Genomic DNA, 24,294 nt, shown 5'->3' with positions numbered 1-24,294 from the left:
TCCCCAATTCCTTAGGAATCTTATATTGGACCAGTTAGTAAAATAGGAGTGGAAGATCTTTGACCACATTGGAGATAAGAGAAACAACTGTCTTGTATAACAAATTAAAGGCTATTTACCTCTGTCTGTGCACTTGATAAATGAATTATGACACTCCAGTGGCTGTCCCAGTTTACTCCAAGGAAGATTATTTTTTTTCTTCAAGACAATCTCTACCTTTCCCACTTTTTCAGCGATGCGCACTTAAAAAATAAAAATTTTGGTGAAATTTTGAATCAAGTTTTACTATTTAGTTTCACTGTAAGTAAGTTCAGCAAGGACTAGCAGCTAGCCTCTTAAAATATACAAACCTACTGTGTTACCTTAAAACATCAAATCAAATGTACTTGCAGATCTGACACACTTCAGTGTTTTAAAAATAGCTTAGTATGCATGGCTAATAAAGCATCTACAGTATATTTAGTAAGTACGTTTTGCTCATCTAGTCAAAGAAATTAATGCTCATGATTTCAGAATTACCAATTATTGATCAATAGTATTACTTTTGCTGTAACACGTAAGCAACAAGCCCCTCTATTGTACAATACGCAGATTAATTATAAAAATGATTAATCCAATGTTCTGTATGCAAATATACACCATAGAGCATACTTCTAATCACTATAACACATTTTAAAGATGCCTGTGGGAGCCCAGCGTATTGCTGACATTCTAGCTTAAATACTTCTAAGGAATCTACATGTATTCACCTTAAACCTTTATCATCCATTATGATAACTCGAGAAAGCTGACAGTTTAGAAAGGCAGTTGGCCTTAGATAGCAGACTTTTAAAAAAATTCACACACACTTTGTTCACTCACCAGTTACTTTTCTTAATACTGGTCTGACTTCACAGTGAGACCTTTATTATAAATTATATAAGAACTTCAAGAAAATATGGAGGCTCACTTCTAGCACAGCAACATTTTCCTTGACAGAATTATATTGTCTTTTGAATACTGTTCCTTAGGCCTATATTCTTAATAGCAGCTTGACATTAGTGCAATGCAGCATCCCTTGAAAGGGAATGAATGAACCCAATGTTCAAAATAGCATGTTGCGCCAAATCATTATTCATAGGCAAAGGTATCATACATCTGTTGAATAAGTGCTAGCCAGATGGAGAAGGGCAAAGCATAGTAGATACACCTAAGTTTTCATGGTTTGACATTAATGGTGTAGGGTAAAAAGTTCTGAGGCAGACTACTCTGTTAAGAACCTCTATTCTAAATTTGGAGTCTGGAACTGGCACACTAACATAGTACATGATGGTTACCCCCGTCTCCTCACCTAGCCCATTGAAGAAAGGTCATCACAGAACTAATTACCCAGGATGGGAGACAGGACATGACACATTCAATGGTGCTAGGAACAAATGTGCCATTGTCAAGTACTCCTAATGTCTCTGCTTTAATCCCCAGATGGACCACATCTGCAAAGAGACACCTTCTTGAAGCTGACGGACATATCGCCACTAACACAGAAGTGATAACTGATGTTTGCTTTGTTTAAATACTTGTTTCACTAGATGTAAGGTATTATGTAAGTTATGGTGGAAAACACTATGTAACTTTATATTATTGCTCTTACTTTGCCTCACTGTTAGTATCTATCCAGGAGGTCCGGGATCTTTCCCTTCCCCCATCACTTGATCTGCCCACTGAGCATCCTATATAATTAGTTGTAACCTATCGTTTGGCAGTGTTCACCGAGCATAACAAGCGACATGACACTCCGCCAGCGCTGTGTGTTAATAAATCCTTCTGCTTGCTTCATATACTGTGTCCAAATTCTGTTCCAACAATGGGGTAGAGAACAGAGGGGAAAAGTGGAACACCTTACCAGTAATGTCCTCTTGAACTTCATAGCTCAGCTCTAAAAATGAAGACAATGAACATCCTCTTAAGATATAATTAGAAATCGAATTGCCTTCTGCTTCTATAGTTGTCAGCATCTGACACACTAAGGGATACTACACAGCAGAGCTAAAGTCCAAATAAGCTATGCAACTTCAACTACGTCAATTGAGCAGTTTAAGTCAAAATAGATTATTTTAGCTTTTGGCGCTATCTACACAGTATGAAGTTGAAGGAAGAACACTCTTCCTTCGACTTCCCTTACTCCTTGTAAAATTAGGGTTACCATGAGTTGGAGTAAGAAGTCCTCCAGCTCGACATTATGTTGAAACAAAGGCTTGTAGCATAGATGCACTTTGTTATTTCAGAATAAGGTCAGTTATTCTGAAATAACTATGTTGCTGTGTAGACACCTAGTTTTTTGAGATCCCTTTGTAACTCTTTGCAGTCAGATTTACACTTAGCTATTTTGAGTAATTTTCTATCATATGCAAATTTTTGCACTAACCGTTTTTTCAAGATAATTTATGAATCAATTGAACAGCACTAGTCCCAATACAGATCCCTAGAACATAATACTAATTATTTCTACCTTTTTAACTGGTGGGGCAATGTTTTCATGATCATTTAACAATCCTTCAGTTACAGGTTGGGCCTCTCTCATCTGGCACCCTTGGGACCTCAGCAGTCCCGAATGAGGGAATTTTTTGGACTGGAGTGGTCCCAAAATTTCCCAAGTGAAATTTTTGCACTTAAATCTTATATGTTTTTTGGATAAGATCTGAGATAAGTGATCTGACATTTGGATTGGTAGAACTTCTTACAGTCCTGAGTGCAGCCTTCCCAGTGTGACCCATCCAGGTACTCGATCACAGCATTATTTATTTACAGTGAAATGATTGCAAATTAAGTATTGTTATTACAGCTCATTCCATACACCTTAGAACAATATAAAGAACTTTAGGTGGCAAAAAAGCAAGCATTCACTGTAAATTATTTGTAAGGTGTCAAATATGGCACAATTTACTTAACTCCAGAGTATCATTATATAAATAACATATTTTATGGGAAATATAGAAGCATAAGATATAAAAACACATATATGCAAATTCACTAACTACTAAGGATGTTAAGAGGTGGGTAATCCTGTAATCAATAAAATTTGTACCAACTACATGATTAGTCAATAAGGGAAGGCATTCAGGAGTTACCCCTGCTGTAGCTCTGCAGGAGTCCGGCTCCTACTGCATTTAAACTGCAGAGCCACAGCAGGAGTAGCTCCTGGACCGGGCACGAGCCTAGACTGAATCGAGCTTGCTCAGTCCCGGCCCACATCAGGTCCAGCACCGCTGTCCGCGGGGGTCCCAATGGGGAAGCTGGGACTCTTTGCAGACAGGGGCTGCTGCGGAGCAGTCTGTTTATGGCCAGCTCAGGCAGCAGCAGTCAGTTCACAGCAGCAGCCCCTGCCCACAGGGGATCCCAGCAGGGTGTTGGGACCTCCCACAGAGAGGGGCTGCTGCTGGAGCAGCCTCCTGTGTCTCCCTCCCCCCTGCACTGCTGCCTCTAATAGAAGCAGCAGCACAGGGTAAGGGGGAGCAAGCAACACCACGGAGATTAATCCCCCCAGCACCGTCTCCTGCTCCCCCGCTCTTGCTGCCTCCAATATAGAGGCGGGGGGGGAAGGGGGGGAATGCGAGTAGTTGACTAATCGACTATTCTTTTACATCCCTACTAACTACTATATTGGGAGGGGAGAAGGAGTAGAATTAAACTCTTGATAGAATGCAATTTTAATGGTTTTCCAATGCAAAACTAAAGTACTTACCAATATGCAAGAGATATGAATAGTCCCTCAGAATGCTGTCTACTCTCAGTCTACCATCTTGATGGTCAACTATTACCATTTCTGAATTCATGCCCTAATATAGAAAAGGAAATTATTATTTCAATTTAATTTAAAATACATTTTATACAAATGAACAAGACTGAAGAACTCATAAGACATATTCACCAGATTTCAAGGTTCTTGTCTTTTCAATAAAATGCATTTACCTTTTGTTTAGTATATATGACAACAGTGACCAAGCAATCGGTTTGGAACCAGTCATAGCTGCAAAATATTAAGAAATAAAAGAATTAGTCTTGTGGGAAATAAAAAATACATTTCAACACCAAAATTTCCAAGCAGACCTTTCAATGAAATCATGTACCAATTATATTTTTATATCCTTAAAGAAATCTAAACCTGATTATTTAAGGAAGGATATTCAACATTAAAACAGGAACTCTAGTTACTAGTTAACAAAATGAATAATATTAGAAAGTATGATTCAGGCAAGAATGTGCATAAGCTTTGTACTAATTGTATGAAGGTGTAAACAATTGCACATGATTGGTTTAAAGAAACTGATTATTGATGACAGGCATTTGAGTAAGGTAAGCTGTTCTTTGTTTGGATGAACAGACATCTTTTAAGCGTACTCTTCTGGCCACGTGGAGTAAATATTACTATTCTCACTCCTACTTTCATTTCCCATTGATCCTGTCCCTTTTCTAGGATGGGGGGTCTCAGTATTAGATATACAATATGGCTAAGTATCAAATATACAAAGTAATAGTTTAATCTTACATAATTGTACCCACCTTTCAGTCTAAGACAAGAAAGCAAAACCCTGAAACCTACTTCAAATGAGACTGTGTGCAAGTAGATTATGTAGTTCTCTATAGTTTGTGTGAGTTGTCTTCTCTTCCCGATTTACCCTGTCCCTATATCAATGACAGTCCCTATATCAATGACAGGATTCACAAGGTATTGCATAAACACTGAGGTAGACTAGGAAAAGGGAAAAAACTGAAGTAGTTGTAGGAATGGAGTCAGTCCCAGCCTGTGAACAGTGCACTCTATCCAAACAGCCTCCTGCAGCCACTGTTCCTTGCACTTTTAACCATTAAGAGCTAAGTAATTAAGAGTCCCATTGGCCACTTCATTTATGTTTCATGGTTGTTCCCATTCTACATTAGTCAATATTGAGCCATTCTTCCATTCTGCTGCAGAACTGCATCAGTACTGCTACATAGGTAACCTCCACAACATCATATATACCAGTGGGTATAATTTAGAAGATATATTGCACTTACCCATCAGCCTTTTAAAAATTAAATATCAGAAAATAATTACATATTTTAACAAAATATTGTATACTATACAAACGTAGAAAAATTCAAGCCAGTACCACTAATTGCACTATGCGGGGGGGGAGGGGGAGGAGAAGTGGCGGGGAACGACACAAATGGGGAGGAATCCAGTAGCAATAACTGTATATTCATTTGAGAGGCAGCATAAGACAGAGGCTAGTGTCACTATTTTCTATTCTTCCAAATTTCTACAGACTCACGATGGGCACAACATTTTTAAGTTAGGGAAATGTATGTTCAGTTATCTGTAAAAAAGGATAACGATACATATCCATCTACATAGAGCACTTTGAGATTTATGGATTAGAGAGTACTTTGCATTTGCTAACAGTATAAACTATGTAACAAAATGTGTAGGAAAAAGTGTACTGTAAAATATAGATAAATACCTTGGTGTTAAATCTTTGAAAGTATCATCCAATACTTTATTTTTAGGAAGCATGCCTGCAAAACAACCCAACAAAAGCAATTAATTGACACATTTGCATAGATATTTACTTATCCAAGAATGTTAACAGCTATTCTTACAAGGAATGAAATCCAGAAATTTTTAAAATTAAGTGCATGCAATAACTTCAGCTCCCTGATACCTGGTGTTTGCATTTTCATTGTTAATCAGTCATAAGTTTTTTAGCAAATGCCTACCTGATAAATGAAGTCTAAGCTTCCAAAACAGTAACTTCCACTTCACATACTTGATTTCCATAGAACTGGCACACATCAAGAAAACATTGATATACAAGCTTTTCAGCTTACACTGGAAATGGCATGTGTTTTTGAAATATGCTCTGGGAAACTAGTAGTATGTAATTATAGTTGTATGTATAAGCATATTCTGTATAACCTAATGTAGTTCCCTTACTAAAGGTGCCCCTGCTTATTTTCTGGGAAGATCCTGCCTACTGTAATCTAGCCCCAGAGACTACAATTCCCATGAGCCCTTGAGGAAACCAAGAAGGAAGTGATTTCTGTTTTGGGGTCTGGGTCTCTCCATGTGTGTGGAGAGAGAGACTCTCAACAGTCTGTGGGCTCTTCTCTTTGTTTTTGGAAAAAAGAAACCAGGCTGCTGTGGAAGAGTTTTAGCCAGTCCAGGAGCTGTTAGGTTGCAGCTACGGACTTGGATTCAGAGCCTTTGAGACTGGAATCTTGCAGGCTGCTTCTGATTGCCCTTTGGCTGTTCCTGCAGCTAGAAGTACTACTCTGCACCCAGCACACTGAAAAAGACTCGAATCATCTACTCCAGCTGCAAAATCTTCAAGCACATCCACGCAAGCATTTGGTACTAAGAGTCCTGAGGAGTGCATACTCTGGGGTGTGATAAACGGTGGCAGTGCAAATGTCAGATAGATATGTTCCTATTATTTCTATGTACTTTGTTAGTGTTATTCTGTTAAACTCAGTTTCTTTAAATTGTTAAGTAAAGGTTGTTCTTTCTACTGTAATCTATCAGATGCATACTATGATTTGTAATCGTTGTTCTGGAGCTAGATCCAGATCATTGCTGGAATAATTTTATTCTGGAGGCTCCCAAGGCACACCATTAAGTGTGTACAGGGCCATCCAGGTGGAGGCACCGCCATTATATGTTCTTTATGAGCAAGGGACATCAGTAAGGGGATGGATAGGGTTTCCCCAACTAAACATCACCACCACTGCGGTACACAGGATCTCCTTTTATGTTAAAACCATCAGGCACCCAGGCACACCTGTGAGTGTGACCTGTTCCCGAGTAACCGGAGGAGGAAAAAGTGGGTTACATATATTTTACTTTAACTTTCCAAGCATTATAATGCTCTCCCTAACTAACACACCCAAACAAGATTTAGGCATACTTGTTTACAGAGATCTAAAATTAAAATAAATAAAATGAGTGACTTAAATATGTAACTTCGCGTCTTATACAAATTCAGCTTTAATATCAGGAACCTAAGCAGAGACTTCCAGACATTTTAAATGTTGCTTCACACTAAGCATCTTTCTAAAGATCTTTGTAGTATTCAGCTAGCTGCTTTTATAAACAGTTTTCATTTTCGTGTTGTACTTTTTAATCACAGTAACCTTAACCAAAGACTGAGAGCTTAACAATGAGAACAATGACTATTCAGTTTGCTGGGATAACAAAACATTCTGACCTCTGAGAGAGACTATAGCATTCAGGCAACAATCTGAAATAAGAACTTAGGTTAAAGTGATTTCAATTCTCCTTCCTAAATACTGATGCTAAACTGAAGATTAAATGGATCTTTGTGGATAAGGGGTGGGGCGGGGGGGGAGGGGAAAGAACAGCCTGAAATGTTATGTGGTTCATGACAAGTGGAGTGCAAGATTTCTAGTGGAACAGACTAGGAAGAAGGGTAAGAATAGAATTGGAAAGTGCTATGGACAGTTGGTTATTATCCAACAAAAACAGGGATTTTATTATGCCAGGCAAGACCACTCTCCTGAATCACCAATGTGATGTATTCCTGAAATTAGCTTGATATACAGCCTGTTCCTTCTTATCCATATTCATGATAAGAACACAGATTACCTTGAACAGAAAGTACTCTGATCTATCATGCTTCCCCTTCTTTATAGGGCTGCCTATTTTTTAATTTCTAAATCAGTTTCCTTGTCATTAAAAAACAAAACCATGTGAATCAGAGATGGTTATGCATACAGAACAGGGATAAGTAACTAGGGAACGTATTCCTTTTCCCATTTAAAACTAAAATTGACTAACAGATTCTCTAGTTCAACCAGGTGTTTTGGGCTTGATCCAAAAGTTGATGGGTGAGATTAGGTTGTCTGGATCATGCAGCAAATCAAACTACTAGATCGTAACAGCTTCTTCTGGCCTCCCAGACGTATGAATAACCTAAGAGGGAACACCATGTGTGAAGTAAGTGCAAATCCTTATACCTTGCTCTTAAACTCACTCTGTGTCTGTCACAGATGATATAGCAAATAGCACAGAAGACTAGGGCAGGGGCGGGCAATAATTTTTAACGGGGTGGGCTACGCCAGGATTTTGGAAGTGGAGAAGGTCTGTACTTCTGTGGAGGGAGAAAGCGGGTGGGTGTAAAGGGGAGCTTGGGATAAAGGACTGGGGTGCAGGAGAGAGTGTGGGGTCTGAGAGGGAGTTTGGGTGAAGGAGGAGATTATGATCTGGGGCAGGAGCTTGGGGTGCAAGGTTCAGAAGGGGGTGCAAGAGAGAATTCTGGCCATGGGGAGGGTGTAGATGCAAGTTCTGTAAGGGAGTTCTGATATTAGAGAAGGAGGGAAAGGGAGTGAAGAGGGTTTGGAGGGTGACATGGGGCAGGGAAATGGGTGTAGGGTCAGGGAGGAGTATGTGTCCAGGAAAGGATTCTGGACTGGGGGAGTGTGTAGAAGGGGGTGCAGGGTCGGGGAGGGAGCTGTGACCTTAAGGAGGTGGGGAGAGGGGATACAGAAGACTTGGATGGTCACCTGGGGCAGATAATTGGGGGGAAAGAGGAGGTAGGGTGCCAGAAACAGTCTCTGGCTGGGAGGCGCTTACCTAGGCTCATCCAGCCAGCAGCTCAACAGGAACCTGAGCCTCCTTGCCTATGTGCTGGGTGGGCTGCTCTACATGGTTCTGTTCAAGCACAGGAATGGAGGGAGGGAGTGAGAGGGGAGTGAGGAAGCTTCATTCACTGTTCCTGCCTTCAGAAAATATTTTAAGTTCCTAATAAGAGCTAAGGGATTTTTCAGGTGCACAAAGCTTTCTCCTCCCTGCCCAGACTACATAGCAATTAGCAATCTGCTGTTTAAAGCGCTGCAGCTGCTCTGTAGTAAGGGTGCCGTTAAGACAGCTGCGGGCTCACTAGCCGCCTCTTGTCCACCTCTGGACTAGGGGCTAAAAAGCATATTCCTCAAGAAGAGCCACCACTGCCCAAGGCTTGCTCCCCAGTTTAGGCCCTCATGAAAACACTGATCCCATATGGTTAAAAATTCAGTATCTAACAACCTATAAAATGCACTGAATAATCAAACTCCAGTTATTAAAGTTATAAACATTTTATATCTAGCTTAGAAATTATAGAACCATGAGGATTATTGTAGCCCGTTGCGGTACCCTGCGGAGAATGAAGGGGCTCCCCTCAGGGTCAGAGGGTGGCCACTCCCACCCACTACAAGCCCCTAAGCAGTCAGTAGCCTGGCTTTAATCCCAGGCAGGGGCTGCAACAGTCAAGCAATCCAAGCAAACAATCCCTAGCCCTGCTCTAACACCAGGCAGGGGCTGCAATAAGCAAATAGTTTCTTTACAGGGAGTGGGTAGCCCAACCTTAGCACAAGACAGGGGCTGCAACAATTAGCAGTCATGAGCCCCGCCCTAACCCAAGGCTGGGGCTGCAACAATTAGCAGTTTATACACAAACAAGGAGTAGCACAGCCTTAGAATCACAGAACCATAGAACTGGAAGAGACCTCAGAAGGTCATCAAGTCCAGCTCCCTGCTCTAGGCAGGACCAATCCCAACAAAATCAACCCGGCCAGGGCTTTGTCAAGCCGAGACTTGAACACCTCTAGGGATGGAGATTCCACTACTTCCCTAGGTAACCCATTCCAGTGCTTCACCACCCTCCTAGTGAAAAAGCTTTTCCTAATATCCAACCTGGACCTCTCCCACCACAACTTGAGACCATTGCTCCTTGTTCTACCATCTGTCACTACTGAGAACAGCCTTTCCTCATCCTCTTTGGAACCTCCCTTCAGGAAGTTGAAGGCTGCTATCAAATCCCCCCTCACTCTTCGCTTCTACAGACTAAACAGACCCAACTCCCTCAGCCTCTCCTCATAGGTCATATGCTCCAGCCCCTTAATCATTTTGGTTGCCCTCTGCTGGACACTCTCCAATGCGTCCACATCCTTCTTGTAGTGGAGGGTCCAGAACAGGACACAATACTCCAGATGTGGCCTCACCAGAGCCGAATAAAGGGGAATAATGACATCTCTGGATCTGCTGGCAATGCTCCTCTTAATGCAACCTAATATTAATTAGCCTTCTTGGCTACAAGGGCACACTGTTGACTCATATCCAGCTTCTCATCCACTGTAACCCCCAGGTCCCTTTCTGCAGAACTACTACTCAGCTGGTAGGTGCCCAGCTTGTAACAATGCTTGGGATTCTTCCGTTCCAAGTGCAAGACTCTGCACTTGTCCTTGTTGAACCTCCTCAGATTTCTTGTGGCCCAATCCTCCAATTTGTCTAAGTCACTCTGGACCCTATCTCTGCCCTCAAGTGTACCACCTCTCCCGCTAGCTTAGTGTCATCCGCAAACTTGCTGAGGGTGCAATAAATCCCTTCATCCAGGTCATTAAAAAAGATATTGAACAAAACCGGTCCTAGAACCGAACCTTGGGGTACTCCGCTAGAAACTGATCGCCACATCGAGCCGTTGATCACTACCCGCTGGGCCTGGCCTTCTAACCATCTTTCTATCCACCTTACTGTCCATTTATCCAATCCACATTCCCTTAACTTGCTTGCAAGAATATTGTGGGAGACCCTATCAAAAGCCTTGCTAAAGTCAAGGTATATCACGTCCACTGACTTTCCCCGTCCACAGAGGCAGTTACCTCATCATAGAAACTAATCAGATTGGTCAGGCATGACTTTCCCCATTGTGAATCCATGCTGACTATTCCTAATCACTTTCCTCTCTTCCAAGTGCCTCAAAATGGATTCCTTAAGGATCCCTTCCATGATTTTTCCAGGAACAGAGGTAAGACTGACCGGCCTATAGTTCCCTGGATCGTCCTTTTTCCCTTTTTTGAAGATGGGCACTACATTTGCCTTTTTCCAATCATCAGGCATTTGTCCCAATCTCCACAACTTTTCAAAGGTAACGGCCAAAGGCTCCTCAATGACATTTGCCAACTCCCTCAGTACCCTCGGATGCATTAAGTCAAGACCCATGGATTTGCCTTAACACAAGGCAGGGGCTGCAACAGTTAGCAGTCAGGAGCCCAGCCCTAGGGCAGGGGAAAGGCTTCTCCCAGGACACCAGCCAGGTCATAGTCAATACACCCAGGTATGTAGTCTGTCTTCTTACTGAGGAACAGTTCAAGCCCTTTGCCTATGGCTGCATGCCACCGGAGGGGAGACTGCCACCCAATCAAGAGGTGGCAGGGGGGGAACGGGCCCTTCCTTCACCAACACGCCCTGGCCCAGGGCCCTAAGAGCAGCTGGGGATCAGCTGCCAGGTCAGCTGGGATCCAGGCCAAAACTCACTGACCTGTTGCACCGGGGTCAGTGGGGGATCCACTCCACAACCCACTGGCCCCTGGCCAGACCAAGGTCTGCTACCCCTGGGCCAATTCTCCTCTCCGTCCCGGGTACCTGGTTCCTTGGGAAGTCTTACAGGTGGCCAGGAGCAAGATCCTCTGGCCACAACAGCACGCCTGCGTGGTAATCCTCCTGAAGAGGGCCGAGAGGCCCAGGCCAGTTGTCCAACTCTACAGGCTCTGGCTCTGACTCCTCTGTTGGCCAGGGTGGGGAGGTTTTTTGCTTCTCAGTGGTCAGGGAGGTGAAGGCCTTTGGTTCCCTTGCTGGCTGGGGAGAGAGTGTCTCTGGCAGGGCCTCCACTAGCCTTGCAGGAAGTCCTTTTATATCCCTAAGCTCACCCCCCAAGTTCCTCCCAGGTGAGTTCTCCAGGTGAGTCCAGTCTGGCTCAGGGAAAGGCACTTCCTCCTCAGGGTCAATGGGTGGCCACTCCCCCCACCACTACAATTATATATATTGTAACAAATAAGGTAGCAATTGCGGTGCGATAGCTGTGGATTCTTGAAAATATCCACTTTGTAGTAAATAAAGAGGGCACTGAAATGCTTGTCTCATTAGCAAAAAAGCTGAAGTTTCTGTAGCTTCACACGTTACAGCCGATCCCCAAGTTACGAACACATTACAGACCAAACACTTGGCCGTAACTCAGAATGGTCGTAACTCGGAACCCATTGAGTTGCATTGAGATCGTGCTGTTCGCAAGCGTGGATCACGTTTGTAACTCGGAGCCCCCATTTACGACTGCTTTGGTCCTAAGTGTGGATGGTCGTAAATCGAGGTGGCTGTAAATCGGGGACCAGCTGTAATTTGTCCAGATTACAAATGAAACTACAGCAAGAACAGTACTTTTAATATCACCTAAAATTAAAGCATTACCATGTTAATCTTGGAAGGGTAGCTGTGTTAGTCTGTAACTTGAAAAATGAATAGTCTTGTGACACTTGAGACTAACACAAATATTTATTATCATGAGCGTTTGGGAGCAAAACCTACTCTAGCTCATCATTCAATGAAGTGGGTTTTGCCAACAAAAACTCATGATGGTATATACAGGCAGTCCCCAGGTTATGTACACGATAGGGACTGTAGGTTTGTTCTTAAGTTGAATCTGTATGTAAGTCGGAACTGGCGTCCAGATTCAGCCGGTGCTGAAACTGATCAGTTTCAACAGCGGCTGAATCTGGACGCCAGTTCTGACTTACATACAGATTCAACTTAAGAACCCCAGGCTCCGCGGCTTTGCTCTGCTTTGCTCCCTGTCCCCCTGGTCTGCAGACCAGAGGGACGGGGAGCAAAGCGGCGGAACACGCGGGCAGCGGACAGCCCAGACGCGTCTGGGCTGTCAGCTGCCCACGTGCTCCGCGGCTTTGCTCTGTCCGCTGCCTGCGTGTTCCGCCGCTTTGCTCCCCATCCCCCTGGTCTGCTGGAGACCAGGGAGAGGGAGGGCCCCGTTCGTAACTGCGGATCCGACATAAGTCGGATCCGCGTAACTCGGGGACTGCCTGTATATACTTACTTTTGTTAGTCTGCAAGGTGCCACATGACTACTAATTGTTTTCATAAGGGAAGAGGGGGAGGGGAAAGGAAGGGGGCAAAAAAAGACAGTGAATAGATTGTGTCTTTTTTTCACCTCCTTCCCTCCCCCATTCCTTTATTTATTCTTGTATCTGGAGTTTTAATACTTCAGTCATCTGAAGAAGTGGGTTTTGCCCACAGAAGCTTATACCGCCATCTACATGTTTGATAGTTGTTTTTTAAGTTCTTCCAGTTACAGACTAACTCGGCTACTCCTCTGAAACATTGGTTTTCATGTTTATCTTGACATTTCAAATTAATTTATGAATCACAGTTTTTATTGACAAGACAATCTTATGACTGAGAATTATTTGTAAAAATAGAATTTTCCTTGGGAACTCTGAACTTCACATGCACTAAATTACCTATCCATGTCTATCAAACCCCACTGCATCAGACTGCAATATCCTTGGTCACACTGACTTAAGTACTGCAATGTCATTGTTTTCAATGGGCCGGCATAAGAGTACTGAAATACACATAGCATAAGTGAAGTCAACGGAGAGGTCTGATAGGACTGTAACAATAATTCACAGTTGGCAACAGGCACTGGCAGAAAAGAATATGGATGAATACAACTGCACCCAAACCTGATATGCCCATGAACAAAATGGGACAAGAAGGCTGATAAACTATTAAACAGAACACTAACATGATCACTAAAACTAGGATTACTCTCTTTTCCCACTTCCTACTTAAAGTCCCACAGCACCTTCTAATAGAGTTGTTGATAAATCTTATATTCCAGCCAATGTTCTGCATCACAATAAAACAGGCTGCAAATAAATTAATTAGGGATGTAAAATCCCATTTTAATTGGTTAATTAGTTAAATGTTAAATTTAGCCAGTTAACCAATTAAGAGGGGCACCCCAACTATAGCCAGGCTGGAGCAGCCACCAACCCTTCTCACCCCCAATTCTGATTCTTACACCCCCTCACATCTCCACCCCGAGCTGCAATCCTGACTCCTGCACCCCCATACCTCCCAGCCTCATGCCCAGAGCCCCCCCACATCCCCAAACTCCTGTCCTTAATTCTGCATCCCCCACACCCTCAACCTCCTGCCCTGAAGGACCTGAGCAGCACTGGATAAGTATTCTAGCTCATTGATAAAGAGGGCTTACCTTATGAGATTTCTCTGTGTAAAACTTTTACACACAGTAATATGAATTTATTTGGGGGGTTGATCGCTTTTGGGGGTTGAATTCCTGGGTGCTATCAATGGTCCAATTGCAGAGTTCCCCTATGAATCAGCTGGTTCAGTGTCTCTGTTGGACTGCTGAGGGGCAATTACCCCAACTCTATGCCTTGGGTGGTGGAGACCAGAGTTTCTGGCCCAACAGGACAGGGTAGTGGGGAGCCCCAGAGGGTAGGAAGGAGGGCTTAGTGGCTTGATCAGTACAGCAGGTGAGACCTCTCAGACTCAACTTGTCACAACCATAATGTATATTGTACTATTAAAAACAAGGCATAAAACAATTTAATTATCTCATCTTTAATGGTCATTAATTTATAATATGGTGGACTAGAAAAGAACAAACACTCCTCACTTGTTTTAACAGCATCTAATTCAAACCTATTCTGAACACAGAATCCCAAGTCTTAAGAATGTCTACACTAAGGATGTTAAGAGTATACGATTAACTGTTTACCCAATAAATGAAATGATGTTTCATTTTTTTGCAGGTGTTACACTGTAGACTCATATATAGCTTTAGGTCCACTATGACCTCCAGATCTCTTTCGGCAGTACTCCTTCCTAGGCAGTCATTTCCCATTTTGTGTGCGCGCGCGCAACTGATTGTTCCTTCCTAAATGGAGAACTTTGCATTTGTCATCATGGAATTTCATCCTATTTACTTCCAAACATTTCCCCAGTTTGTCCAGATCATTTTGAAATTTAATCCCACCCACCAAAGCACTTGCAACACCTCCTTGTTTAATATCATGCACAAATTTTATGTGTGCTTTCTATGCCATTATCTAAATCATTTATGAAGACATTAAACAGACCCGGATTTGATCTCTGTGGGATTCCACTCATTATGCTCTTCTAGCATGACAGTGAACCATGGATAACTCTCTTGGAATGGTTTTCCAACAGGTTTTGCACCCATCTTACAGTAGCTCCATCCAGGCTGTTTTTCCCATATTTGTTTATGATGGTCCTGTAAGTGCTGTATGACAGTTTCTAAGACTAAGGCCTAATTGTGCCTATCTATGTTTTAAAAACTTTTAAAGGAGACTACAATATGAATGTAGCATATTATTAAACACGGACAAAACCATTACAAGAAAATTTAAGTCTAGTACATTTTTGCCAATATGGGTGGTAAAAATCACTACAACAAACTACCAAGGGAAAAGGTGGGTTCTCCAACTCCTGGTGTCTTCAAATCAAGACTAGATGCCTTTCTAAATAGTCGTCTTTAGTCAAGCACAAGTTATTGGGCACACTAAAAGCATAACTGAGTAGAATTCTATGCCTCTGTTAAAAAGGCATAGATGCGCTAAAATTCCCTTCTGGTCTTAAACATCTAAGAATGTATGACCACTTTTCCAGTACTAAACCACAGGGCTTAGAAGAAAAGAAGAAATAGCACGAACTAAAAGCACTTAAGAGTAAAAGAGAAAATAAGGTAAAGGGAATGTTAATGTTATAAAAGTGAAACCCGAAATGATTCTGGGGAGATAAATGACCGATAACATTTGGCAAAACCGATGAAAGAAAATGGGAAAAACATACCTTTGAAGGTAATTCTGCAAGAAGGGAGTAGAAAAATAAATCACCACAAGTTAGCTATTGATACTGACGGTTTATTTCAAAACTCACAATTCTTACTTCTCCTGCTTTGTGAATAAGAATTGTGGGTTTCCAAATAAACTTCAGGAAATGTGGTCTAGATGAAATTACTATAATGAAAGTGTACAATTGGTTGAAAAACCAAACTCAAAAATTAGTATACCAATGGATTGGTTTCAAAATGGGAAGTGCATCTAGTGGGTCGCAAAAGATTCCATTCCTATTCAATATTTTCATTAATGACTTGGATAATGGAGAAGAGAAAATGCTTATAAAATGTGCAAATGATTCAAAGTTGATATGGATTGCAAGCAGTTTGGAGACCAGGATTAGAATTCAAAACAACCTTCACCAATTAGAGAAATTACTCTGAAATCCACAAGATTAAATTTAGTAAAGATGAGTGCAAAGTACTTCACATAATATAATCAAATTCACAAGTACAAATGGAGAATAAATGGCTAGGTGCTACAATTGCTGAAGACAATCTGAGGTTTAGAGCTCATTACAAACTGAATAAGAGTCAATGTGGTCCAGCTGCAAAGGATCATTAATGGAAGAGTTACAAGAAGTAACTGCCCCTCTCTATTTGGCTGTGGTGAACCTCATCTGAAGTACTGCGTCCAATTTTCGATAGCATACTTTAGGAAAAAAAGTGGACAAACTAGAGAGTCCAGAGGACAGCAACAAAAATGATAGAAGATTTTTAAAATGTGGCCTATGAAGAAAGATTAAACAACTGGGCATATGGTTTTGAGAAAAGAAGAACAAGGGGGGAGACCTGATAACAATTTTCAAATATATTAAGAGTTATTGAACATGAATTGTATTGCATGTTTACTGAATGTAGGAGAAGTAGAAATGGATTTATCTGCTAGAGGGATAGAGTTAAGTAAAGTACTAGAAAAAGGCTTCCAAGTAAGGTTGAAGAATCCCTATCTTTGGAAGTTTTTACCAACAGGTTAAATTGATCAGGAATGGTCTACTCTAAATTTACTTCATCCTGCTCCAGCACAGGAATTTGTGATCTCCTCACGATCCCTTCCAGCCTACATTTCTATGATCAGCACTAATACTACAAAAATTGCAAGTTAAAATTTATTCCAGAGGTTTTAGGGCTCAGAACCATCATTTTCTAGTGTTCCTGGACTATGTTCTGCTTCCAAGTCAGAAAGGTAATTGAACGAACAAAACACTATGCTTATGATTTCTTGCTAATGTATTGGTGATCTCATTAAGAAGTTGAGCTGCAGAGAAGCATGTTTTTTTCTGAATATCTGGGTAAGAGAAGGGGGATTTGGGGATATCAAACTCACTTGTTCTTTGGTCCAAGACTCCACTTCTATTTCCAGTCATAGTGAGACTGAACAAATTTCACAGCTCAGAGGAAGCTCTAAGCAAATTGTGGATCAACGTGATAAAGAAGTAGAAAAAGAAAGAGAAGGTAGACCCAGGAGCAGATTACAATTAACCTTCTATTTAGATTACAATGTATAGCAATTACAATTTTGTGGATAGCAATCATGGGACATTTAAGAACTGTGATGTCAGACTGCACTGTATAATAAAATGTGTCATCTAATCCCTTCTGCCATTGAAGTATGATTTATTAGGTTTTGAAAAGGTACTTGGCATTGTAAAGAGGCTCCCCGCCAAACAGAATGTATAATCTAAAATGTATAAGTGATAATGGCATTCTGGGAAAATCCATGAAGAGAGTAGCTAGGTTTAAGGTTATAAGATGTATGTTTATATACATATCTTTAATAAATACAGAAGTTCTATTTTTTATGACTTCTTACAGATACTAATCAAAGCAAAAAAGAAAGTGTCTTTTAGATGGCCTTGGAGAACCAAGATAGAAAGAACATTCAGCACAAAGGAACAGCATGAAAGAAAACATGTAAATAGGAGAGGAAGAATGAGAGGAGAAAGCATCATTCAAGTAGCAAAGTAGGCAGGAGCAAATACTTTGAAATGATATAAAAGAAGAGTTCCAGACTGTATTTTTATAGCGGCACTCAGAATTTTAAAACCAAGTACCAACTGAAAAGTAAACTTCTCTAGGGTAAAATATCTTTTAGTGCTGAAATCAAAAATCCTACTTAGGATTTTGTCAACTGTAATTCTTACAGTTGTCCAACAGTCCCTACAGCAGAAACACCATACTTCAAAATGTATAATGCAAAGTTGACCAGATAAATGGTTGTTTCTCCTATTAAGTTCCTTGAATATTCATTAGTTTAAGTTTCAAATTCTTACCATTTGAAAACTTACCATTTAAGGCTTTCTTCTCTTCAGGTAGAGTGCAACAAGTCTCTGCAAGGATGCAAGAAAGCCAATAATGACCAAAATACTAGGCCGATATTATGATTAACACACAGTACTCAAATATATCTGACAAAGAAAAACGCTTTGGGGCCATGAAAAAGTAAGAGACAAAAATCAAGTTACAAAGGATTCAAACAGATTAACCAGAATAAAATTTCTCAAAGCTCATAAAATAGAACAGACAAAAGGAAATGATGTTCAGCCGTTTAGCTATTTTATATATTGCATGCAATACTATGTTTAGAAGAAAACTAAACGTTTCAGTCAATCCCTCAAAAGTTAGAAAATGTTAGAATTAAGGTATACTGTACCTAATACACAGTATACTGAATGAAACAAGGACCCCATGGGAAAAAATGTTATGTGATTAAGTATTTAAAGACTATCATAATGTCTATACACAGTGGGGCTGAATTATGGTTGTACAGACAACTGCAGCAGAGTGTCCTGGAATGTAGCATATTTAGTACAGATGGAATCTTCAGAGACTGTAACAAACTAACAAAGCTCTACTGCACTTGCGTGTAATCCATTTTGGGGGGCTAACTTGGCCAAACATGCAGTTTTCCCTACTACAAGAGTGACTCCCCCGCCAAATGTCAAGCCCTTGATCAAAGCACGGAAACACTAGAGCTTCTCAACAAAGCAGTTATAAGAATTCATTTCTATCATCTGAAAACAATGCAATTTCCTCTAATTCTCAGAAACAACTGTGTGGGGTTTTTTTTGGTTTTTTTTGGCTGAAATTTTCAAAAATCTGAGAGAAGTAAACACCTAACATTGACATTTTTACCCCAAATTGTTAAAGTTTGACAAAGATATAGATAACTCCAAACACCATCTTATCATGGAAAGCAACAGGAAAAGTTAACTATAAGATGATAGTGCTACCTATGATAAAGATACATATTTGGTTTAAATATTCAAATTTAATGTTTGTTCTAAATCTTCTAGGGTTGGACTCATTTATTTCACTTCAAAACTTACAAGAAACAATTCACTGTTGTGCAGAAGTAGAAAAATGCTCTTCTCACCTAAAAATTTTAGTTGAACTAATCTTGAACTATTTTTACTGTTTTCCCTATTAATTTACACTTTTACTAGATGACATCTACAGAAGCATATTAAAAATGCAATGGCTTTACAAGTGAAATCTACAAAACAAAATGGTCAAGGTAGGTTCTAATCAAATATTTGCTGAATCATGACACAAACCGTCAAACATGAACAGAGTATTTCTAGTCATCTGAGGAAAGTTTACATTTGAAAAATAAATTAGATCCTAGAGTGCTGTGACATCCCTTCAGAACTGTGTAATATATACAATAGCTGTCTCTTATCATTCTCTAGAAAACTCTAATAAAACCTGTCTTAGTTTTATTACAATCTCTGCCTTTTGCCACCAAAGCAGCAGAACTTTCATTACAGGCAGTCCCCGAGTTACGCAGATCCGACTTATGTCGGATCCACAGTTACGAACAGGGCTTTTCTCGCCCCGGAGGACGGGAGCGGCGGGACGCCCAGATGCGCCGCGGTCCCACCGCCCGCGTCCTCCGGGGCGAGAAAAGCTGCTCCGCGTCTCCCTGGTCTGCTGGGGGGGGGGGAGACCCCCCAGCAGACCAGGAAGACACGGAGCAAAGTCATGGAGCACACGGGCAGCGGGACAGCCCAGACGCGCCGCGGCTGTCCCGCTGCCGGCGTCCTCCAAGGCTTTGCTCCCCATCTCCCTGGTCTGCTGGGGGGGAGCTCCCCCCCAGCAGACCAGGGAGACGCGGAGCAGCTTTTCTCGCCCCGGAATTGCTCTGCCCAGGGCTTCCTGGAATCAGCCGCTGATCAGTTTCAGCAGTGGCTGACTTGGGGACACCTGAGGTAGAGCAGCTGGGGTGCTGCTGGGTTGGTCCCCGCAGCACTGAGGTGCGGCGCTGCGGGGACCTACCCAGCAGCGCCCCAGCTGCTCTGTCCCAGGCGTCCAAATTCAGCCGCTGTTGAAACTGATCAGCAGCTGATTCCAGGAAGCCCAGGGCACAGCAACTCTGCCTCGGGCTTCCTGTAGTCAGCCGCTGGTCGGTTTCAGCAGCGGCTGAATCTGGACGCCAGTTCCGACTTACATACAGATTCAACTTAAGACCAAACCTACAGTCCCTATCTTGTACGTAACCCGGGGACTGCCTGTACTTCAATCGCAGCTGAACTCTGAACAGATTAGAAAAATATCACCAACTTCACAATGAAATGGCTTTCAGCAGGATAATTTTCTCAACTAAATATTAACTTTCAGACACATTAAGGCCTAAGATAGTCTTGCTAAATTACAAATTGAAGAGAACAGCAAAATAATCTTTTGTGATAAAAGTTTATATTGGGAAATTATTTCTCTCCCCAGAAAGAAATTGCTGCTTTTGAAAAGCTTTTATTTTATATTCCATTTTTTTAAAGAAAATATTATCCTATTTTAACTGTCAAAAGTGGCCTTGACTGAAGGGTATTTATCGGAGACCCTAACATTAAATGATTATAAACACAGCAGCAAATTGGGGAATGTAAATCATTTAATGCTATTTACTTGTAATAATAAACATGCAGCAAAATATACCTTGATACACTTTCAAGTAAAATATTTAACATTTTGTTCTTTCAAAAAAATAAACAAATCAGACAGTCACTCTCACACCACTAGTCCACTGCAAAGCAAAGTCCTATGTTGCAGATATGGCTAAGGAGGACAAGATTTCAGCATATCATGGTGGAGTAAGCAAAGAGAAGTCAAAAGAAAGAAAAAAAAATGCACAGGAAAGAAATAGCACTGAAGCAAACAAATGATTGACCACAGCTGGAGATTGGTGGCTGCTGACCAAGAGCCCAGACCTGAAAGCAGAGCAACCAGCAGTAGCAGCAGTGCAGAATGACATGATACAGTATTGCCACCTTTACATCTGCGCTGCTGACTGTAGCTCTCAGCACCTGTAATACCATTAACTCACAAACATCTCACTCTCCCTACCTTTAATATCAGCAATTCACAGACACTTACCTTCCTTCCTCCCCCTTCCCCCCCCCCCCCCCCCCGCATCCCCCTTCTGTTCTGCAATGTGATTTGTCCTTTTCATATTTGTTCATTTTTTTAATTGTATCCTTTGGTATATATGGTTGTGACTACTTTCTTCCACTATTTGATCTGAGGAAGTGGGTCTGGCCCACGAAAGCTCATCATCTAATAAACCATCTTGTTAGTCTTTAAAGTGCTACATTGTCCTGCATTTTATTTCCCTTAATTAGCAGCCTCCATTATCTAAGTGTCCAGTTCTAAAGGTCATTGAAAAATGACAGTGGCAATACTACAACTCTCCTAAAAAAAAACCTCTGCAATACTACCCTACAACTCCCTTTTGGGTCAGGACCCCAATTTGAGAAACCATCTCCCCACTAAATCTTTAGGGTAAAAGCACACAAAAGACCGTATTTCATGATCTGAGACTTTTTTTCATGGCTGTGAATTTGGTATGGTCCTAAATATGGCCTTAAAAATATAACTTTAGTAAGGACTTATTGCATCCTCGTTAAAATGCCTGCTAGCATTGTTTACTAGGAGCTGGATATGGGAGACTTATTGCTTAAAAAGTAAATTACATGCCACTTAAAAGTGTGCATGTTAACTCTCTATATTAACATTGTTTCCACACTACTTTTTTCATATTTACTATTAGAAAATAGTACTTGCTTTTCAGCTATTTTCTTATCTATATAGGCTGTTACTAGCTATTTGATCATCACTAGAAGGTAGAAGGAATACAACAGACACTGAAGCCTCTTTTTAAGACAACTTACACATTTCATCCAGTGATCCAAAGCAACAATGTATTATCTTCAATATGTATTTCCATATAAAAACTTCAGACTCAAAGGTTCAATTAACTCCAAGAAGCACAGATAGGGAAACATTTTCTTGTGCACCACCACCTGCGCTTATTCAAACTGCCTAATAAAACAGATCACATGCTATGAAGTGTGACTCAATGAGTGTCTTGGGCTTTCAACAAACATCTATTGGAAATAACACATGAAAATGAGTGGAGGCTTTCCACATTGTTTTACATCATCAAAGGGAGTAAACCAGTGCAGCTGTCAGAATACGTGGGGAAAATCAAAAATAGCATCTTGTGATAAAAGGAGAAGATGATCTGTCTGAACTTGCTGCTTCTGAGTGACTGACAAACTGGTACTAAACAGTGGGATGTATAGAAGTCTATGGCTAAGGATGGAGCTGTATTTAAACAGATGGCTTGGGGAAAATCAGACATAGGTAACTAATAGCTTGTGCCCCCTTGTATCGGACATTCAGCGCAGGTACTCCATAAAAGAAGGCATACAGTAATCAATAAATGGTTGGGGGAAGACTTAATAGAGAGGTGCACGATATATAAGCAAGCTGGCGTGTTTAGGGATTTCTATGATTGGTACACTGAGGAAAGAACAAGCTGGTTTTCACAAAGGAAGGGGGTGAGTAGATCAAATTTTCGTACTACATAACTTCATTGAGCAATGCACTGAATAGCAGAGGCAGTTCATCAACTTTATGGATTTTGAAAAAGCCTTTGACAGCATTCATAGGGATAGTTTTTGGCATATTCTGCAAGCATATAAAATATCACAACAAGTAGTACAGTTCATTAAGAGCTTTTATAACAATTTCACATGCAGTGTGGGAAACAATGATCTACACTTCTAAGTTAAGCATGGAGTAAGGCAGGGATGCGTCATGTCTCCAATGCCTTTTAACTTAGTCATAGACTGGGTTATGCGGCATACAACAGAAGACAAGCCAAGAGGCATTAGATGGACTGTCTTCTCCATATTAAAGGATCTTGACTTTGCTGATGACCTTGTGCTGCTCTCTCATATGCATCGTCATATGCAAGAGAAGACAAATCAACTCTGCACCGTCAGTAAACAGGTCGGACTAAGAGTTAGCCAGAAGAAGACAGAAGTCATGACCATAAATATTTAGGCACCAGCACCAGCGAAGATCGATGGCCACAACCTATCTATCACAGAGTTTTACATACTTAGGCAAGGCGGAGGCGATATCCAGCGCAGACTCAGACAAGCCAGAAATGTTTTCATGAGTCTGAATTCTGCATGGAAGTCATCACAGTACATTATCCATACTAAACTGAAGTTTTATCAGAGCTGTGTTTTATTAACATTATTATATGGACCAGAATGCTGGCGGATGATAAATTGTCAACTTTTCACACCAGAAGTCTTCGGAGGATCCTCCGTATTTTCTGGCCAAGAATAATTTCAAATCAGGACCTGCTTGTGTGGTGCAAACAAAATGACATGGCCACCATCATTATGAAAAGATGCTGGAAATGGATTGGGCACATGCTCAGAAAAGATGGAAGCTCCATCACAAAGACTGCCGTGCACTGGACCCCTGAAGGGAAGCGGAAATGAGGACAACTCACGACAACATGGCGCCAGACCGTTGAAGTAGAAATGAAGAGTATGAATCACACTTGGGACACTATTGAGAGGCTGGCCAGTGAGACAGAAGTGGAGGACCTTTGTTGCTTCCCTATACATCAGTGGGCACAAAAGGCGATGATGATGATGATGGGTACACCACAAAAATACTCCCCCATCATTATAGTCCACCTTACCCCCCCCCTACGGGGGGGAGAGGGAAGAGGGGTGATTGGCAAGGTCCCAGCAATGACGTTGTTGGAGGGATCTGGATGGAAAGTGGGGGGAAGAGTTAGTTGAAGCTCCCCAACCCCAGGAATTGGAAGATCCTGGTAACTGGCCAACTGGAGGGACCTGAGTGGAAAAGGGGGTGGGGGAGCTAGTAAAGGCATGCTCCCTCCCCCCATCAATTATGGTAGAAAACAAGGGAGAATTTAGTTCCATCTTTAATCAGATGGCTTCAAGAAAGTCAGATATAGGTAACTAAATCTTCTCCCTCACTTCACAGGCCCCTCCACCCGCAAAAACTGAGTGTTTCTGGTATCCCAAAACTTTTAAATAATACAATTTCTAATGTATTTTATTTTAAAATATTCCATTTTATAAAACGTACCTGAAGTAGCAGCAACAGGTTTCAGTGCCATTCTTCCAACAAGGCATTCTTTCAACATAGATTCATAATTAACCCAACGATGAACCTGGAAGAAAGAAAAGTGTAGTTTTCATATATTTTAGAAATA

The 24,294-nt window shown here is 41.4% G+C and overlaps 1 protein-coding gene across 2 annotated transcripts in view; it reads right to left on the bottom strand.

Moving 5' to 3' along the window:
* CYB5R4 (cytochrome b5 reductase 4) overlaps nucleotides 1-24,294 on the bottom strand; it is an 84,791-nt gene that overhangs the window by 43,646 nt on the left and 16,851 nt on the right. The window contains exons 4-10 of one of the 2 annotated variants that reach the window (XM_075923822.1): nucleotides 24,168-24,252; nucleotides 18,035-18,076; nucleotides 5,481-5,535; nucleotides 3,949-4,006; nucleotides 3,722-3,815; nucleotides 1,883-1,915; nucleotides 120-242 (exon numbers count right to left, since the gene is read on the bottom strand). In XM_075923822.1, coding sequence (XP_075779937.1) covers nucleotides 120-242; nucleotides 1,883-1,915; nucleotides 3,722-3,815; nucleotides 3,949-4,006; nucleotides 5,481-5,535; nucleotides 18,035-18,076; nucleotides 24,168-24,252 — 490 coding nt within the window. The remainder of the gene's footprint in view (nucleotides 1-119; nucleotides 243-1,882; nucleotides 1,916-3,721; nucleotides 3,816-3,948; nucleotides 4,007-5,480; nucleotides 5,536-18,034; nucleotides 18,077-24,167; nucleotides 24,253-24,294) is intronic. The other variant, XM_075923823.1, reaches the window with a different exon arrangement.

Source organism: Pelodiscus sinensis, chromosome 3 (assembly GCF_049634645.1).
Source record: "Pelodiscus sinensis isolate JC-2024 chromosome 3, ASM4963464v1, whole genome shotgun sequence".
In the NCBI taxonomy this organism is placed as follows: Eukaryota; Metazoa; Chordata; order Testudines; family Trionychidae; genus Pelodiscus; species Pelodiscus sinensis.
Note: the sequence above shows the minus strand (reverse complement) of the source record. Positions and strands in the feature narration are given on the sequence as shown.